The sequence below is a fragment of the Fringilla coelebs genome (assembly GCF_963513975.1).
Source record: "Fringilla coelebs genome assembly, chromosome: 23".
Classification (NCBI taxonomy): Eukaryota; Metazoa; Chordata; class Aves; order Passeriformes; family Fringillidae; genus Fringilla; species Fringilla coelebs.
This window is the reverse complement of record NC_140049.1, coordinates 5,922,010-5,941,177: the sequence shown is the minus strand read 5'-3', so window position 1 is coordinate 5,941,177 and position 19,168 is coordinate 5,922,010. Positions and strand designations below refer to the sequence as shown.

Below are 19,168 nucleotides of genomic sequence, written 5' to 3'. Positions count from 1 at the left end.
CTGGGGAGCTCAGCAGCAGCAGTCTCCCGCATCCATACTCAGCCAAATTCGACACCAGCTCCAAAGGCTGCGCTGCCAATCTGCCAGCAGTGTTATTACAAACTTGTGTTAATTGCTGCACAGTGCCTCGAGCATCCTGCACAGGGGGAGGGATGCAGATAAACTGTCTATTCTTAGCACTGATGGTTCCCCACTCCTGGTGCCGGCCCACACCATCCTCCAACTGCTTCCAGACCTGCTCCCTCTCTCAAAGTGCACTCGGAGAGTCCCCACCACCAGGGAAAGGTTTCCTTGAGCAGCAGTTGTGCTTTTCCCACTAAAGGTGATTTGCAGAGAAGGAAGGCCCTGTCTCCTTCAGGAAATTTATTTGTACCACAGGAGGGAAGGGCATGCTTGGGACCAGAAAGCTTCGTGGGAGCCACCACTTGGTCCTTACCCAGGGGCTAGGAGCTGGCATGGAGGAAGTGTGCCATACCTCCACCACCTGCATTAGTGAGTGAAGGGATGCTGACACACTCTACTATTCTATGCAAAGAGCTGCTGTTCCACCTACAACTCCAAATTTTACTGGGAGTACGTGGGATGGACAGGGTGGAAAACGCTCCCAATGAGGCATCAGTGCCAATCAGAGGGATTTCAGTGTAGCCTCTACAATTTCCCCTGTGCAGTTCCTGTGGCTGCCCTCACTATGCACCTGCCAACACCAAGGGCTGAGTGACATGTGATGACAGCAGCCATGAGCCTCTGGGCACAACGGGAGAGCAGCCACTCACCTCTGGACCCCACACACGGACAAGTCCCATCCCCTGCAGGCTGCAGGATCCCTTTAAGCATGCTGAGACCACAGGGAGTTACAGCCCCAACTTGGACAGTTGGGATCCCCAGCCGAGCTCGAGACAATGCCATTCCCTGAGCTGTCAAAGCGCCAGCACACACCGTCCCACAGGCAGACCCTCCTGGGAGTGCCACGCTTCAAGGATGGCGCAGAGGGGTCCCTGGCAGCACTGCTGCTGGGATTTATCTTCTCTAAGAATATCTCAGCTCCATGCAATGGCTGCCTGCACAGCACAAGCCCTCTTCACCGTGGGAAGCAGCTCTGCAATGTGCTTTGAGCTCTTCTCCCCAAATTTGCTCCGGGGGCCTGTCCAAGCACTGACGATGCACAGCCCAGAGCTACAACTGCTGCAAGAGAACCGAGCCAATACTACAGCTTGGGGGGAAAGCATCAGCCAAAAGTCACTCAAACAAGGAAGCAATTTGTCTTATTCTGGCTACACTCCCTAGAAAAAGCAGCGCGGAGCAGGGAAATCAGGATCACGTGCGGCGCGCTGACCGAGCACCCACCGCAGCAGCAATGGGGAGCGTTCACACCAGGAGCCTGACAGATAGAACAGAATAGGGGAAAAAGGATGGAAAAAGAAATGCCATGTGACCCCTCGCTCGATCCAAGGCAGACACCACATCCAACAGTTCAGAATATGAAATACGCACAATGAGCTCCAGTGAGTAATTAATCCCTTCAGGAACACTGTAAGTGATTGCAGACAGCTTACCAAGAAAAAAAAATTGGAAAGTCATTGAAAAAATTACCACAAAGTGTTTCTTTTTCTTTTCCAGCCTGAAATACAATGAGATCTGCAAGGAGCCCTCTCTGCTCTGCACAGTGTGACAGCAGTGGATTTCCAACCACCAGCTGGTTTTCCAACAACACTCAATCTACCTGCCAAGGTGAAAGTTGTGAGAAACCAGCCTGACCTGACGGAGGCAGCAAGAGGGGCTGGTCCCAGTGCTGGGCCCTGGCCTTGGTGTCAGTGGGACATGGTAGAGGGACATTTCTGGAGGGACAAGGCACGGCACAAAAAGGTGTCCATGATATCTCACAATTTCACTGGTGATTCAAGCTCTCCGGATGACTTTAGCAGGTCAGAGCTTGGACAAGCCCTCCTGGTGATGGGATTTGGGCTCCCTGGTGATGCTTAGCTCAGTGAGCCAACCCTACCTCCTATCTCCACCTCTCCCCTCCATCCTTGTGCTCCCTCTTGCCTTCTTCCACTTTCTCCAGCACTAACCAGCCAGTTCTTCAGCTGGAAGGCTCCAATTTGACCAAATTCTGACCCATTTCACCCAAAGTCCCACATCTGCTCACTGCCCTGCACCACCAGGCAAGGAACCACATCTGTCCACATTCCACCCTGTGTAAAGTGACCATGTGTGGGTGATCAACCCTGCAATCCCTGTGAACAGGCAGACAAACATCCAGGGGCATCTGCAGGGGGGTCTATCTCGCCCCCTCCTCCAGCCCCAGTCCCCCACCTCCAGGGAGCACTGACCCCCACCACAGCCAGGGGGAATTACAGAGCACAGCAGCTGCCTTTTACTTCCATAATTTCATGGTTATTTTTCAACCAACTACTACTACTTCTTCTACTTGTAAAACTGGAGTTTATTAAAAAGAGTATTAGGAAAGGTATTTTCTTCTGTCAATAAAGTGACTTAAAATTAGTTGGAACTTTCAAATTAAAAACACAACCTAAACTTTCACTTCCACTTGCAATCACTCTGATTCGGAAAACAGAGTTTTTTCCTCATATCCTCTCCTGGGTTTTCTCCCCTCTCTCCTGTTCTCTCCTCACCATGTTTTTGTTTAAAAATTCATCAGGTCAGGGAAAAATGCCTGGGCAGGAAAAGGGAGGGGGAAGCAGAAGAAACTGTAGCTTTTGCAAACCCATCTCAGCACAGGGAAGAAGAGCTTCTAGACTCACCTCCCTGCTCTTGGAAAGCAAGAGGCACTTGAAAGGACAAGGGAATATTGAATATTAACCAACCTCCTGCACACTCTGGCAGTAGATGCGGCCTTGCTGACCCTCCTCAGAGTTCTGTGATCCTCCATGGCCTAACAGCTCCTCCAGCATGGCAACCAGGGGAAAAAGGGATGGATGAGGCAGGAAAAGAACCCTGGGTGTCGGTGTGGGATGCAGCCTGCTCCAGCAATGACCATAAACCCTGACTGCTGCTCCCAGCTCTTGACAGGGCTCTTACTCCACAAAGGCAAGTGCCAGCTCATGTCTGGCCATGGCATGGCTCTGAGCTGGACACTGGCTGATGTGAGGCACATCCCACAGGCGACACTGATTTGGGGAAGGACTGAGATGGTGTTTGCACAGCAGCAAGGTCACTCCCCTACCCAGTGGTGCAGGGACACAGAATCACCACAGAACACTTCATGTTGGAAGGGACTTTTAAGTCCATCTTGACCTAACACCTCCTACCAGACCAGGCTGCTCCAAGCCCCTTCCACCCTGGCCCTGAACACTTCCAGGGATGGCACAGCCACAGCTTCTCTGGGCAACCTGTGCCAGGGCCTGACCACACTCATAGTGATGAATTTCTTCCTAATATCCCTTCCTGCATCCCTGCAGTCTCAGGGGTCACTCTCACCCTAGGCAGATCCCTCTCTGCTGTTCCAGAGCTTCCCTCTTACAACATGATTTTTGAGGACAGCTGCTGCACTCTCCACACAGGATGTGTGCAGCATCGGCTTACGAGTGAGCACACTCTGCCAGCGGATGAAAAGCTATATGGAAATGGAAGATCATTACCATGATCTCTGTGGAAACATCCCATCAGAGCAAGTTTTTTGTCCTCCTCCTTCTCTCTCCCCATGTGCACAAATTCTGGCACCCCATGCACCACTTGGCGCTTCCTCAGCACTGTGGGTCCAAAATTCAGGCGTCTGATTTCTAAAGCCATTGTCTGGGATGTGCTATTGAGCTGCAAAACATGGAAGGTTTGCGATGGAAAACAGGCATCTCCTGAAACACAAAAAGAGCTGGCAACCCAGATTTTATTTGACTTTGAAGTTAGAGAGAATGTCAACCAAACACAATTTGCTTTATTCCCACAAAGGGAATGAGAATCTCAGCCACAAAATAAACCTGCACCTCTGCCCCCAGAAGGCAGCAATGCACAAATGGGGAGAGCAAAGAGAGCTCTACTGGTCACTGCTGCAGCACAGAGCAGCTGGGCTTGGAAACGCATTACCCTGCTCTGCCTGGGAATGCGAGGCAGGAAAAGCTGCTTTGTAAACTTACTTTTGATTTGGAGCTCAGGGTTCATGTGCCATTACATTTAGCCAGTGCTCCTTTCTCAGTTGCAGGCAGGGAGGTTTGCAGGAACCCCCAGAGTTTCACCCATTTTAATTTTAGCACAGAGACTGTTTGCACCAGTTACCTGCTGTTCATTTTTGAGAGTGAACAGGGTGAGAAATGCCCAGTGGTACAAAGAGCAGCTGAGCTGAGATCAAATCCTGCCTCCAGGTTACTGTATTTTCCCCACCATAATATCAGACAAGTGACCTCTCACTGCACATTCTGCTTTCAGAGGAGCAGCTTTAAAAGCCCAACCTCCAGGCCCTACTCTGCACAGTCCTGAAAGCATCTCACAGGCTCCAGGATGAGATTCTCTCACTCATCCCCCATGCTGCTTTATGAGTGGGGCCATTCCCCTCCCCTCACAGGAATCAGCCACATGTTCTCCATCTGGGAGCAGATGCCCATGAGCCAATAAGCTCAACTTGGAAAACTTCACTGAAAATATCACCAAATTTCTGAGTGCTCTACAGACCGCAGCCAGATGATGGATATTAGTGCTTCAGCAGTCCCGGGACGCTGTTTGGCACAGCACAGCAAAAGCACAGCTAAAAGGGCTCAGGGAAATGGAAATGAGATGGCTGGAGGTGCTGCTGCTGGAGTGTCTGCCCTCCTCCAGATGATGCAGCCTGTAAGGAGGGAGGATCTCGGTCTGCTGGTGAATCAGCCCCCAACAGCTGGTGTACCCAGCCTGGAGTGTTGAAGGACACCAGTTTTGACCTTACAGCAATCCCTGCCACTGCTGGGGATTCTCCCTGGGGAGAAAGGTGAGGGACCATGCAAGGCAGGGCCCCTCACTGCCCTATCCCAGCCATGCCTATGGCACTGCTAGCACAGAGCTGAGGAGCAAGAGGCCTGGGGTAGGTCCTGGGCACTGCTCCTCCCCACAGGGTCAGGATACAGCCAGCTTTTGATGCATTCAACCACTAACAGTAGGAGACTGGAGGTTCAGACAGTGATAAATCCAGCCTCACACAACCCTGGGTGAGACATCAAAATGGAATTTACCAAAGGACCTTAAACTGATGAGCTGTGAGCTCCAGGCAATGTACAGCCCGGGGCAGAGAAGACTCAGGCCTGCTCAGAGTCAGGCAAATGCTGTCACTTCCCCTTGGCCAGCAATCACATGTTCTCTAGGCCAGGATGGATTTTAACCCCACTGAGCCCATGTACACATTACCTGGGAGAGAAACCACCACTACCAGGAGCCAACAGGTGCCAGCTGACACCTCTACCCCCAGGTCATCTCTTCATTGTCCACCCTGATGTGCAATGCACGGCCTGTTCAGGGTGACTCCAATTCCCTGGAGGGGTTTTGTTACATTTTTTCATGAATCTGGGGTCCAGGAGAGGCAGGAGTGCAAGGCAGCTATCTTTCACCATGCCCAGTGGATGGGGCAGCCCCAGAGAAAAGCCCCTGGGCTGTGCCCATTGATTCCCCACAGCTGTTTCCCTCCAGCAGGACAGAAAGCCCCATACCAAGCACCAATGGAGCCAGACTCAATTTCCTCCCACCCTTTAGTCTGCAGAAACCTCAAGCCCTGCACAGTTCGGCTGCAGTGCAAGTCCAGCTCCTCAGGATTCAGCACACACTCCTCTGGGCTCACAGCAGCAGGAGTTTGCAGGACATCATCTGTCTGTCCCCCCTGATGAGATGGGAGGAAGCTGAACTTCATTATTTCCCTTGCTTCTGCACTGCCTGTTGGGAGTTTGGAGCCATCTTCTCATCACTCCCTTGGTGCAGTGAAGGTCTGGAGGCTAAATGCAAGGTGGCTGTGAAAGACCACAGCTGGGTGGCATGGGATCCTGTGCCAATGATGGCCTCAGCATGCTTGGCTCCACATCAGTCCTGCCCCAGCAGGGCTGGACAGTCCCAGGTTCCAGCCAGAATCTGTCAAATGCCTTTCCTCCTGCTTTTAAGATGAGGGGAAATTTGTTGTCACCCCTCCCACAAAGCAGGGCTCCCACCTTGGAGCTTGCCAAAACAACCCTGCCTTACCTGATTTCACACTGCCAGGTTAGCCCATGACTCTGTACCCACCCTGGCAATGCTGCCTCAGGCCTCTGAACCCCCAAAGCTGGGAGAAACCTCCAGATGTGGGAGCAAGCATCCACGAGGCTGAACACGTGTTCCCTGCAGCACCACACCGGGAAACAGCCGGGGAGGGACGTGCTGGCCCCATCAAATGGCCCAGAGCACATTTTCTGCCAGCACATTTTCTGCTCACCTCGGGGAGCTCCAGCATCACAGTGATCAATGTGAATTAGCCGCTATCTGTTCTTCCACTTGTTTGCATCAGCTTGGAAATTTAACGCCAGGCCAGAGATAAAGTGAACTGGAAATACCCCGGCAGGCCTAACACTCCCAGCCTGAGGGGTTCATTCAGCTGATGAGTTTCATCATCACAGGTTCCAGCCCGAAGAGCAGGTTCCTGCACTCCCCATGCACATCCCTCCCTGCCAGTGCCTGCATCTCACATGCTGGCCTGTGAAAGGGCTGCTCTCTGTGAGGTGGGTTTTACAGAGCCCAAACTGCTCCTCACCACACTCCCTGCAAAAGCTGATGGTGTCCTGACAAGAAAACCCTGCCATTATTAACCAGCTGAATCTCCAGGCCAGAAGAAACACCAGGGTAAACCCCTTTTAGTGTCAAACCAGGCTGGCACAGGACCAAGACAGGCCCCAAGCCGACATGTGGGAAGCTGAGACGATGACGCTGCGCATGGGCGACGAATGTGTGATTCTGAGAAGTGTCTCCTCAGTGAGTTATTCTCAGTGCACGGCAGTGCTGAAGCTCACACACTATAAATAGCCAGAACAGAGTTGTACCTGTGCCGCAGCTCAGAACGTGCTTCAAGCCAGCTCGTGGAATTGGGAGTGCCAGGCTGGGGCAGAGCCAGTGCCAGGGACGCTTGAGGCCCGTGACAAAGCAGAGGTGTAAGCTTCAGGCAGTCTGGGCTCCCAGCAGAACCAGTAAGGGCTAGGTTTGGCCATGACTAGGTGCTCTTGAAAAAGCTTATCTGGTTACAGGGTCTCACTGCCAGCTTTGTCACTCTTGATGACACAACCCTGCATAAGATGAACAGAGGTGGGCTATGCAGCTTCTTCAAACACCAAGCTGGCAGACAGCAGGGATGGCATGAGAAATAAAGGTGGCTCTACATTTTTCCTATGCTAAAGGTATGATGCTCCCCCTCTGCCATGCTGCAGTTAGGGGGAACAGTTTTATATTGAACGGAGACTAGAGATGGACTAGAGATTAGGAAGAAATTCTTCCCTATGAGGGTGGTGAGGCCCTGCCACAGATTGCCCAGAGAAGCTGTGGCTGCCCCATCCGTGGAAATGTTCGAGGTCACATTCTATGGGACTAGAGTAACCTGGGCTAGTGGAAGGTGTCCTGGCCCATGGCAGGGATTGGAGCAAGATCATCTCTAATGGTTTAACCCAAACCATTCTATAGTTCTGTAATTGCCCCTCCAGCTCACACAGCACAGGCTGCAGCACCCACAGCACAGCTCTGCCTGTTTTGCTGGGTTCCACGAAAACAACCAGAACCTCCAGCAGCTTCAACAAGGATCTCATGCCATCCTTCCAGCTCACCAAGCAAGAGAGGTTGTGATCCCAGAGCCGAAGCCAGCCGAGCGGCTGGTGAGCCAAGGAGCTGGCACAGAGCCCGGCCCTCCCGCTGCGTCACCTGTGGCTGCGAGTCAGGCTCACAACCTGCCGGGGGAACCGCAGCTTTGTGAGTGCAGCTCAAACCCTCAATTTCGGTTCTCCATTCAAAGGCGCCTCCTGGGTCCCTCCTAGCCAGCTCACCATCCCCTCCCTACCCACTGGGCAAGATCCAGCCTGAGGGGAAGGCAGAGCAGCCCTACCTTTATATCTTCAGACACTAATTTCTGGATTTGACATAAAATCTTTCTGTAATTCACAGGGATGCTTGAGGCCAGACCCTCACAGGTACAGAGGAGGACTGCAAAGTGCCCACCTCTGGATGAACAGGACAGCTAAGAAGAGAGACAACAAGGCTGACACAACACCAGAGCAATGTGGAGTGATTAAGAATCACTGATACCTATGCCAGGTGGAAAATCCTGTGCTCCCAATGTGCTGGCATGCTCACATGTTCACAGAGGTGGAGGCACATGTCCAGCTGCAGGACACATCTGCATTTCACTGGGCAGCACGGGAGCACGTGTGTGGTGCCCAAGGTCTGCTCAGGGCCCCCCTCCAGGGAGCTCATGTGCCATGCGGTGCCAGGGCCACAAGGCTCTGGAGCCACCTCTGGATCCATGGCTGCTCCCAGGAGCAAGGAAAATGTCCTGCCCAAACGTGCTGAGCTTCTGCTCAGCTTCCCTATGTGGATTCCAGCAGGTCCTTCAGTGGGAGATGAATCTCAGTTCTCCTCCTGAAGTAATAAAAAATACATTATGTCCTCAATTGAACAAGACAAATACCAGCACAAGGAATGAGAGAAATGCTGGCGCGAAACAAAATGTGGAAGAACTGGATTAGAGGAAGGACCAGCAAATCAGTGGGCACTGGGCACCTCAGTGTCACACCCACCCTGACACAAGCACATCTCCGTTTGCACAGCTTCTAATCTCAGCTCTGCAATGCAGCATCCCCTGACTTCCCAGCTTCACGGCTGCAGCATCCCTGCCTTCCCAGCTCCCCTCCTGCTCAGCTCCCTGCTCCGAGCTGCAATGCAGCAGCCTGGGCAAGCCCTGCTCTCCCTTTTGCCCCTCCACCCCACCACGAGGCAACACTGAGCCTCTCAGCCAAGCTGTGAGCCTCACACATCCTCTACCCTCGAAAGCTCACTGCTTTCCAGCCAGAGAACTGGCAACCCCTTCCCTGGCTCCCCCGGGAGAGCTGCTTCGTGTGTCTGGAGGAGGACGTGACTTTGCAGGGTGGGGGATATGGCAGAACGGCACCATTGTGTGATCCCCTGTGTCCCCACAGCTCTGCAGGAGCCAAGGTGTGAAGCCTAGAGAGGATAAGGACTCAGATACCACAGAGGGATGCAGCCATCCCCACTCCACCCAGGGAGCTGATCCAGGCTCAGCAGCTTCACCATTGCCACCAGTACCAGGAACACTGCACACACACAGCCCAGGACACCACTGTCACCAGTACCGGGAACACCACACATATGCCCTGGGACACTGCTATCACTGGCACCAGCAACACCACACACCCAGAGCTCACTGCACAGCTGTCACTGAAACAGCCCAGGACACCACTGTCACTGGCACCAGCAACACCACACACCCAGAGCTCACTGCACAGCTGTCACTGAAACAGCCCAGGACACCACTGTCACTGGCACCAGCAACACCACACACCCAGAGCTCACTGCACAGCTGTCACTGAAACAGCCCAGGACACCACTGTCACTGGCACCAGCAACACCACACACACAGAGCCCAGCCTGGTCACCAGTACTAGAAACACCACACGTGCACATTGTGTGTAGGACACGGATTGTATGTGCAGGGCACCAAAAGCCACAAGCACAGTGCCACAAAAGACACTCTGGACCAGACAAGTGACTGATTCATAGGATGTGCCAGTGGGTCCACCTGACAGCACACAGCCAGGCAATCTTGATCCCAAGACTGCAGCCCCACAGCAAACTGCCCAGTCACGCCCACAGCTGAGCCAGGGAAGCCAGGAGGCACATGCTGGCCATGGCAAACAGGCTGGCACTGGCATCACTCACAGGTTACACACCCCAGAGGGTGCAGGCTCTGATTCTGTGCTGAGCTGGAACAAATCCTCCCCCATGCAATGGCACAAGCATCAGCCAAGGGCTGTCCTCAGATGCTCAAGTGAGAGTGGGCAGGGGGATCTGCAGGTAGAAGGGATCAGGGACACTGTTTTCTGGCACCATGGGAAACTGCACAGGAAGACAAAGAGCTGGGAACCTAAGTGGACATTGATGCTGGGGGGACTTGTGACAAGGGAGTGCTGTAGGCACAGAGATACATGCCACAGCATGAGAAGCCAAATACACAAAGTTGGGAACAGGGGCATGTGGAAGATGCTCTCCAGAAGGACCCAGAACTGCCAATGATTCTCCAGGTGCCACCCACATGGAAGCTCATGAGCACCAGGACCAGGCAGGAGCCATGGGTGGGCTGGGTCCATCCCAGCAGCACTCAGCAGTCACACCCATGGGACTGTAAAGCCTTGAGGAGGCATCACCCAGGTCCCACTATGGTCACATCCCATCAGCAGGGATGGATCCCAAATAACACTTCCAGAATTTCCATAATTTTCTATTCATTTACATATTTTCTTTTTAGACATGTTTTATTTGGGGGTAAGATATAGGCAGTCACTGTGAAAGCCCCATTTGATCAGGGATTTGCAGGCTCTTTGGGGAGAACTTTGTTTCAGTAGTGCATCCACAAATATGTTTGATTTCAAGTGTTTGCTCTGCTACCTTTCCATAGGAAATTTTGAAAGACAAATCTGGAATTATTTTTTTCTCAGCCCTTTTTCCACACTGCCATAATCACTGGGAACAGAGCACATCTCAAACAGCTTCAGCAGAAGCTCTGGGACAGCCCTTGGATCCCATTTCCAGATCTTCTCCCTAGTCACTGCAGCCATCTCAGCTGGAGAAAGGAGACATCTACTACTTGCTGTCAGCTCCTGAGAGCAGACTGGCAGTACAACTGTGTACCACTCCCCCTTCTCCTCACTATTACCCCAAAGGCAGGAGTCCAGCTCTGTGGGCAAAGGGAAATAAATCCCCATCCCAATGACCTCGTCACACAGATGCTGTCACACAGGGACCTTAAGAGAGGAATATCATTAGTGGTATCAGGACAGCCGCAGCACTTTACGAGGCAATAACCCGCTCTCATCACTGTGAAGAGCTACTTGGTCTCTGACCTCCTCATGGTCTCCTGCCAGGGAGCCTGGCTACTGCTGCCCAGTGCTGCCACGGGCACGTTAGTGCTTAATGAAACCAGTAGGAACAACATGGGGCAGAGGGAGGAATGCCATGGGGCAGAAGTGCTTCTTTGATCCCACCCCGTGTGTTTCCCAGCAAGGATAGCAAACAAAAAGGAGTAACTTGGCTCTCATCTCCACCAGGGTCAGGAAGGTCCTTGCACGGGACATGTCAGATGACAGTCCTTTCTGCACTGTGGTTCGCTTTTTAAACCAGAGTCAGATGCAACATGCAGCTCCCGCCTGTCACGGAGCCCATCTGCCCATTCCAGCCCTTGGCTCTCCTCCCACCACTGAGGGGCTGCTGGCACCCACTGCCCACCCAGCACCAGCCTGAGCACAGCGGGCTCTGCCCTGCCTGCGTGTTGGCACCACAAAGCTGCCGACTGCCCATGGCTACGTACTGCCCAGCAAAGCCCTCCCTGCTGGGCCGCCTGGGAAGGGCAGCACGGCCCACTCAAGGGCTGCAGGACTGAGATGGGTTATAGCTGCAACTGAAGAGTTTGGCAGACTCCTGCAGAGAGCATTTCGGGGAACACCATCTCCACTGGGACCTCATGTGTGTCCACCTGGGTTCTGGCCCACACAACACTGACCACTTATTTGTTGATGCGAATTAGCAGCCACTTAAGAGGCACCACATCCAGCAAGAGATGGACGAGGAAATGGCTGCAGAAAGCAGCTGCAGGATCTCGGAGGTGCCCTGGGGAGCTCTAGGTAAGTGCAGCCATCACACTGGGCATCACAGGCACAGCCTGTACAAAAAAGCCCCTGCACCTGATCAGCCCTGTCCATCACACATGGACACGAGCTCTGCACAGCCACCTCTTCCACCACGCTGGCCATGTGCCCTCCGTCCCCTTCATCCTGTGGCTGGGCACTGGCGTAATTAGCAGCCCCAGCTGCCAGGCAGTTTTGATGAGAAGCCTCAGTCTTTGGTTGATGTGAAACGTATAATTTGGATGATGGAAATAGCCTCTACAAAGCACATGTGGTTGCTGCGTGCCCGTGACCTCTCCTGGCTTGCGCAGGCTGCTCTTTAAACATGGTTCAGCTACAAAGGCTTCAGTGGCATCAAACACATAAGGCAGCAGCAGTGACTGAATGAGAGGTAACATTTGGCCATGACTGAATAAACTGTATTTTTGGCCAAAAGGCTTGGGAATGCTTCTGGCAGGAGAAGCGTGAGGTAGAGATGAGAATTCAGGTGTGGAGACTGAAGACACACAAGGTCTCTGGAAGCCACTGTGGCTGGCAGCGCCAGGAGCTCAGAAGCTGCACAGGCTTCTCAACACAGGTCAGCAGTTCAAGGACAGCCATATCTGCAGAGGCTGGAAGTCCCCGCAATTTCCTCTCTCTTCCCAGCACAAACCAAGCTTGTGGCTCTTTCCATGCCACTCTGGATAGGGTGTTCTTCAGCAGACATTGCCAAACAGCTCAGGCTAATGTTTTGTTTGCCAAAGGGACTGATGAAAACAGCAAAGACCTTCCTTCCCTCCCTCCTAAGCATCTCTTGTAGCAACCAAGAGAAAGCCCCCCCACCCCGGTGCTCCTCACCAACCCTAGCAGGGTGTGAAGCCCACTCTCCTGAACCCAGCTCTCCTGGGATCCCATTCCTTCTGGGTCCATCTCTACCACAGGAACCACCTTTTCCTGGGGAAGTCAGGTTGTGGAAGGTACCATCACCATTGGGGAAGACTTCATCTGCCTGGATTGCAAGCAAAGGGGTCTGGAGGCTCAGTGTGTGTCTACACAACCTCAAGTTGTGGTTGTGCCAGCAGCACTGTCACACAGCTCCCTCCTCTCCACATCCCAGGCTCCTGGTGGCATCCCCACCACACAGGCTGTCATGAATGTGCCAGGTCATGGCTGGCTTGGGTAAGGAGGTGTGATTCAACATCAAAACTCCCATGAATGTGGGAAGTACAACCCCATGGAAAGGGAGTTTCAGCAGGGTGAAGCTCCCGCTCTGTCCACCCCAGACGTTCTCCCCATCCAACTGTGGACACAGCCCTCGATCCCCCCTGCAGGAAGCCTGCCAGTCCATATGTCTTGGAAAATTATTGGCAATACACAGAGGACAGATCTGGCAGAGTTTGGGCCTCACAGACCAGCTGACCAAGTCTTCAGATGCTAAGTGCAGTCCAAAAGGATGTTCAACACCTCCCAAGGTCAAAGTCAGCCCTGACTGATGCAGGTGGAGGTTTGGCAACACCCCAGAAACCAAATCAGTTGCTGGGGACACTTCCACAACCGTGATCTTCCTCAGAGTGTGCACAAGATCCTTCTTGGATCTCTGGTACTCCAGAGTACCACCAACTGGGAGTCACTCCCATGTGGGCCAGTCCCGCAAGGATTTCTCTTGGGGATGCTGAGGAAACTCCCACCTAAGAGCAGAGCATCATGGGGGGACACTGAGATTCCCCCAGGCATCCCAACATCAGTGAGTGGCAGTCTGTTAGTCCCGTAAGTGACAAATCCTCCTGCAATCCTGCCCTGCTCCCATGGCATGTGGTGCTACCGCAGCGTTAGGCCTGAGGATGGTTGTCTGTAAACCCAGCTGTGGGACCACCGGGGCAGCCTGAGCCCCACAGCCAGGCTGACCTCCTGCACCCCACCTGCTCATCCCCACAGTCTGCCTGCCCAGGCCTCGAGCTCACTCTGTGGCTTCCATCTGTGAGCCCTGGGATTCCCCAGCATCAGGGCAGACCCTGCCAAGGAGGGCACTGCTGCTGCCCCCATGGCTGGGCCCAACTGGGGGCCAAGGGCAATGGTCTTGGAGGCTCCATGCCTGTGTGCCAGCACACACTGGTGCACGTGGTACCAGAGCCCTGCTGGAGCTGGGGCTGTGACACCCAGAAGGTTCCTGAAGCAGCCAGGGGTACTCAGGGAAGTGGACTCCAGGTGGAATGGCTTTCCTGGTGCCTGGCTCCAGCACACACTCCAGCTTGTTCCACATCTCCAAACCACCTCCCTCAGGCTGCAGCCACAGCAAATCTCTCCCCTTTATCTTCATCACACAGCAAGGACAAGGCATCTCAAGCCAGCTCAAGCACCAGAGAAGCTCCTGGCCCCCTAAAAAGAGGTCCGGGCAGGGAATTTGAAGGGACTGGACACACCAGTCCTGCCTGTACTGCTGTTCCCCCACCACCACCAAGCACCAGGGCTTTACAGCCGGCCAGCGAGAGCACCGTGATGGCTGTGCACGGCTCCCTTGCCACCTTCTCATGCCAGTTTGCCAGACCAAGCACAGCTCTTCAGAGCCACAAGCCCCCACAGTCATTGCCCAGCCGAGACCCCAGGAACTGCTGGGGGATGCAAGGAAGACAGGGTGTCAGCGGGAAACAGAGGGCTGCCGAGGCAGCCACAATTCCTAGAGATCAGCATGCAGCATGAGAGAATGGGCTGGGCTCACCTGCACCGAGACCCAACGCTGCAGCCCGTGATGGGGCACTGGGTTCTGAGGTCTGGGGGACAGCCAGCACTGGGCCAGTGCTCGTTGTTCTCATGGAAACCCACTCTGCACACAATGCACACAGCAAGCTCAGGGATCAAACCCACAGGGATAGCAAAGCAGGTTTCAGGCAGCCACAGTCTGAAATCAGCTCATGCAAATCCTGCAGCAGCATCCTTGGAGACCCTCCTCTGCCAGAGACCCAGACCACAGGATCTGCCCAAAATGTAGTAGCAGCATGAACCCCTCGCACGGCACCTCCACCAGCAGCTTCCCAAGGTCACCCCCAGGGCGAGCCACGCTGATGGTGGGGAGCAGCTGTGGCACCCGGCTGTGCAGCCTCCATCGTGTTTGGTGGGTGTTGAGACAAGGGATGGCCGACAAGACACGAGGGGGAGGACAAGCTCCACCACCACCTGCCACTGCTCCTTGTGAGGAGGAACTGCCTTTCCTCCAAGGCAAGAGGCAGCTGACAGTACCTTTCCTCAAGCATGCCTTGGAGACGCACTGAGGGCTGGAGCCCCTCTGCTCTGGAGCCAGGCTGGGAGACCTGGGGGTGTTCAGCCTGGAGAAAGCTCTGGGGAGACCTTAAAGCCCCTTTCAATGCCCAAAGGGGCTCCAAGAGAGCTGGAGCGGGACTTTAGGACAAGGGGGAATGGCTTTCCACTGAAAGAGGGCAGGGGGTAAATGGGTTATCGGGAAGAAATTCTCCCTGTAAGGGTGGGAAGGCTCTGGCACAGGTTGCCCAGAGAAGCTGTGGCTGCCACATCCCCGGCAGTGGCCGGGGCCCGGTTGGATAGGGCTGGGAACAACCAGGGCTAGTGGAAGGTGTCCTTGCACATGGCAGGGAATGGAACAGGATGAGCTTTGATGTCTCTTCCAACCCAAACCATTCTGTGAATCTAAGTGACTGGGGACACCGAGGCTGATGACTCCTTTCCCCTCAGTCTCCCTTCACTTCAAGACACTGAGGTCGCCACCAGCGGGTCCTCACGGAGTGTCAGGAGCCCAGATGCCTCCAGCTGCCACCTCTGGCCATTCCCATCTCGACGTCGAACCCGGCGGTCGCGCCGGCCGCACTCACCCAGCATTTGGCTGAAGAGCAGCTGCTCCAGGTCGCCCAGCACCGTCACCACCAGCTCGGGGTCCACCTTCAGGTACGGCTTCTCCTCGGTGCCCGCCGCCACCGCCGGCCCCTTGCCGCCCAGCAACTCGTCGTCGCACTTGCCGCCGCCGCCCGCCTCGGGGGCCTTGCTGAGGGGCTTCACCTCGGCGTAGGGCCCGCGGGGGATGCGGCTCGGCTTCCCGGCGGGCGGCGGCTTGGCCGGGCCGGCGGGGCGCGGCGACAGCAGCGAGTGCTCGGAGCGGGACAGGCTCCGCGACATGGCGGGCGCGTCCCGCCCGCGGGGGCCGCCGCGCCCGCCGCCCCCCGCCGCCGCCGCCCCCGGCGCTGCCGCCTTGGCCATGTCGTCGCTCCAGCGAGGCTCATAGAGCTGCCGCTTCTTCTCGGCGTCGGTGAGGAAGGCGAGGTTGGTGAGCGACTTCTGCTTGCGCAGGTTGGAGCCGGCCGGCAGCCGCCCCTCCGCGCTGCTCGCCTTGAAGACGCGCAGCTCCGCGCCCCGCGGCCCCGCGGGCGCTGCCGCCGCCGCCTTCGCCCGCTTCGGCATCACGGTGCTGCCGTCGGGGCCCCGCCGAAAGCCGCGCTCCTCCTCGCCCAGCTCCACGTCGGGAAGGCTCTTGAGGTTGCTCCCCAGCATCCCCGCGCTGCAACCATTTAACCCGCCAGGCGCTGCTGCTGTTGCTGCGGCACCGAGGACACACCGGGCGAGACAGAGGGAGAGGCGCCGTCAGCGCCCGTCCCACCGGCCGGGGCGGAGCGGGGAGGGGATGGCGCGGGCGGGGAGTTGGGGTGGGGGGAGAGGGGGGAGAGCGGCACGGCCCCACCTCGCCGCTCCGCCGCCGGCAGGACACTGCGAACCAGCGGAATGTCAGGGGCGAACAAAAAGGGCCCGCCCTCCTCTGGCGCGGGCAGGGGGCGGGGCGCGGGGCGCGCTCCCGCGGGGGGCCGGGAGGGGAGGGGGCGCGCGCGGCGGGGCGGGGCCGGGCGGGGGCGCGCGCGGCGGGGCCCGGGGCGGAGGGAGCGAGCGGGACCCCGGGAGCGCGCTCGGTGCGGCGGGAGGGGCGAGCGCGGAGCCGGGAGCACGGGGTCAGCCGTGGCCCCCGCGACCACAGCCCCTCGCAGGCAGGGACGTGCTGCGGGCTGGGTGGGAGGTGGATGAAGCCAGCGCGGGGGCCCCACGCCCCAGCACCCTGCGCTGAAGCACCCCCTGTCCCGCCCGCCATGGACCCCACACCCACCAAGACACTGCGCACCCATTCCCGGGGGGGGCAAAACATCCCCGTTTCTCCCCAAATTGTGCAGCAAAAGCCCAGGGTGGCCTCAGGAATCCCGGGAAGGACACTGTGGCCCTCAAACCCAGCAGGGCCTCTCCACTGATCCTAGGGAATTAAAGACGGTGGGGGGGGGGAGGGCAGGAGGGGAGTGGGATCTGGTTATCATCATTTTTCATTAATTACCCGTCCCTTGGGAGGGGCGAATTAAGTCTATTTGGTGACCTCACGCAGGCTGCCATGGCAACCGCCGGGAAATATTGCATTAGACCCCATCACTGCTGCCGAGATAAGGACGGGAGCAGCGGGGGTGGTGCGAGCCCCCGAGCCCACCCCCGAGCTGGTGATCCCAGGTTCAGTCCGTAGTGGTGCTGAAGAGTCCCAAAATAACTCCACCTGGATGGGACAGTAAAGGGTGCCCCAAAAAAGGATGATTTGCACTAAGAGGTGCTGCTGGGGCAGGATGGGCGCACAGGCTGCATCCCAAAGCCACTCGGGGTTCGGGGGAGGGCTGTTGCCTGGGTGTAGAGCCCGCTGTCCGGGGCAGATCTGCGGGTGTTGAGTCGTTTTGGGGCTGCTGAGGTGATTCTTGGGGTCTCCCAATGTCCCCTGTTCCCTCTGGCTGGGCCCAGCGGAGCCGTGGGAGGTGCCACGGGCAGGGGAAGCTGGAGCAGGCACGGAGGGAGGGAAAGGATCCGGCCCCTTCCCCGGTGCTGAACCTCGGCTTTGTCCCAAAAGCTCCCCAAGGAGCAGGGCAGCTGCGCTGAGCGCATGCCAGCCCGCTCGCTCCCTCCTGCTTCCTCCTGGAACACCCTCCCACTTGCCGCTGGCTTCAGCACTTTCCAAATCGGGGCTCAGCGTTGATTATTCTCTGACTGAGGTGCTGGGACCTCAGTTCAAAGTCGGGCTCTGCCAGGAGCCACCGTGGATCTGACCGACTTCTGTCCCTTCAAATCACGCGGTGAAGCTCCCGGCTCTCTTTTTCCCCTTCTCTGCACATCTCTGGAGCATCCCGCCATCCTCCGCTGCCGCTGCCCTGGCAACCGCCGCCCCAGCATCCTCCCTGGACCCGCCTCCCCAAAATCTCCCCCCAGAGCAAGCGCCAGAGGGGACTGGGGTGGCCTCGGCATTGCAGCGAGGAGCTTGTATTCAGCCCTCGAGAAAGGGGGTGACCCGGTGGTGGGTGTGGGGAGCCTGCGGTCCCTCCACGCCGGCTCCTTGGAAATGGGTCACTCCTGGAGCTCGCCGGGAAACTGGGAAGAGGAGGGAAAGGAGCCAGCAGGGGTGATGTCCTGGCACCGTCCCCGGAGGGGTCAGTCCCCTGTGCTTCTCACGGTGTAGGGATTTGGCCACGTAGGTCACCGGATGCAGGAACTGCAGATGAGCCTTTCCCAGGGGAGTTGGGGCACCTCCAGTGTGAGGGTTCCCCCATGCCCCACTGCCCTCCAGCCCTGGCTCCCATTCCAGCACAAGCCTCTGTCCCCTGGCCCTGTCACGGCAGCCCCCAGCAGGACACCCCCACTGCTGACCAACCCCTCTGGACTCACTCAGGCCTCTGGGCTTGGGGTCAGGGTCAGATCCCTTCTCAGGACCAGAGCACTCATCACCTGGGGACGTGGCCCTCTCATGCTCCCGATCCTCCTGCAGCCTGCAGGCAAAGGGGGTAAGGGTGGGTGATCAGGGCAACTGGCTGGGGACCCCCAGGGGATGAGAACGTGGAGCCGTAGGCTCTGCCATGGTCTGGGAACACTGGTCTCATGGCAAGGGGTCCCAAGGCACCCCATTACCCAGTGAGTCCATCCCCTGCCCCACATCAAGCTCCCATGGGTGACTTAGGAGCCTCAGCACCCCAAATCCAGTGGGAACCTTCCTTTTGGTACAGAGCCCCCTGACCCAACCCCACATTTCCCATGGCCACCCCTGCTGGGCCTGCCTGCCTCCCCCTGTCCCCTGCCCCCCACAGCCCCATGCCCCAAGGCAGCCCCAGCCCCACGTTCCCCCATCCCCAGGGACTCACCGGTACTGGAAGGGTGCCACAGTGGCAGTGATGGGGTGGCTGTGTGGGGGCCCTGAGGAGAAGGTGATGGCCCCTGACCCAAACACAGGGCCCCTCCCCTGTGAGCCACCATGAGACTCATCCTCTGTCCCTGCTGTGGCTGTTCCCCTGCCCTTCCCAGGGGACCCTCCCAGCCGCCCCCCACCCCTGCCC

At 56.7% G+C, this 19,168-nt stretch overlaps 1 protein-coding gene across 1 annotated transcript in view; it reads right to left on the bottom strand.

The window, feature by feature from the left end:
* The window catches only part of NAV1 (neuron navigator 1), a 60,463-nt gene extending 41,873 nt beyond the window's left edge, over positions 1 to 18,590 (bottom strand). The window contains 2 exon segments of the mRNA XM_084220728.1: positions 15,653 to 16,369; positions 18,507 to 18,590. Of these exon segments, the coding sequence (XP_084076854.1) occupies positions 15,653 to 16,325 (673 nt within the window). The 5' untranslated portion in view covers positions 16,326 to 16,369; positions 18,507 to 18,590.
* Positions 18,591 to 19,168: the final 578 nt, after the last annotated feature.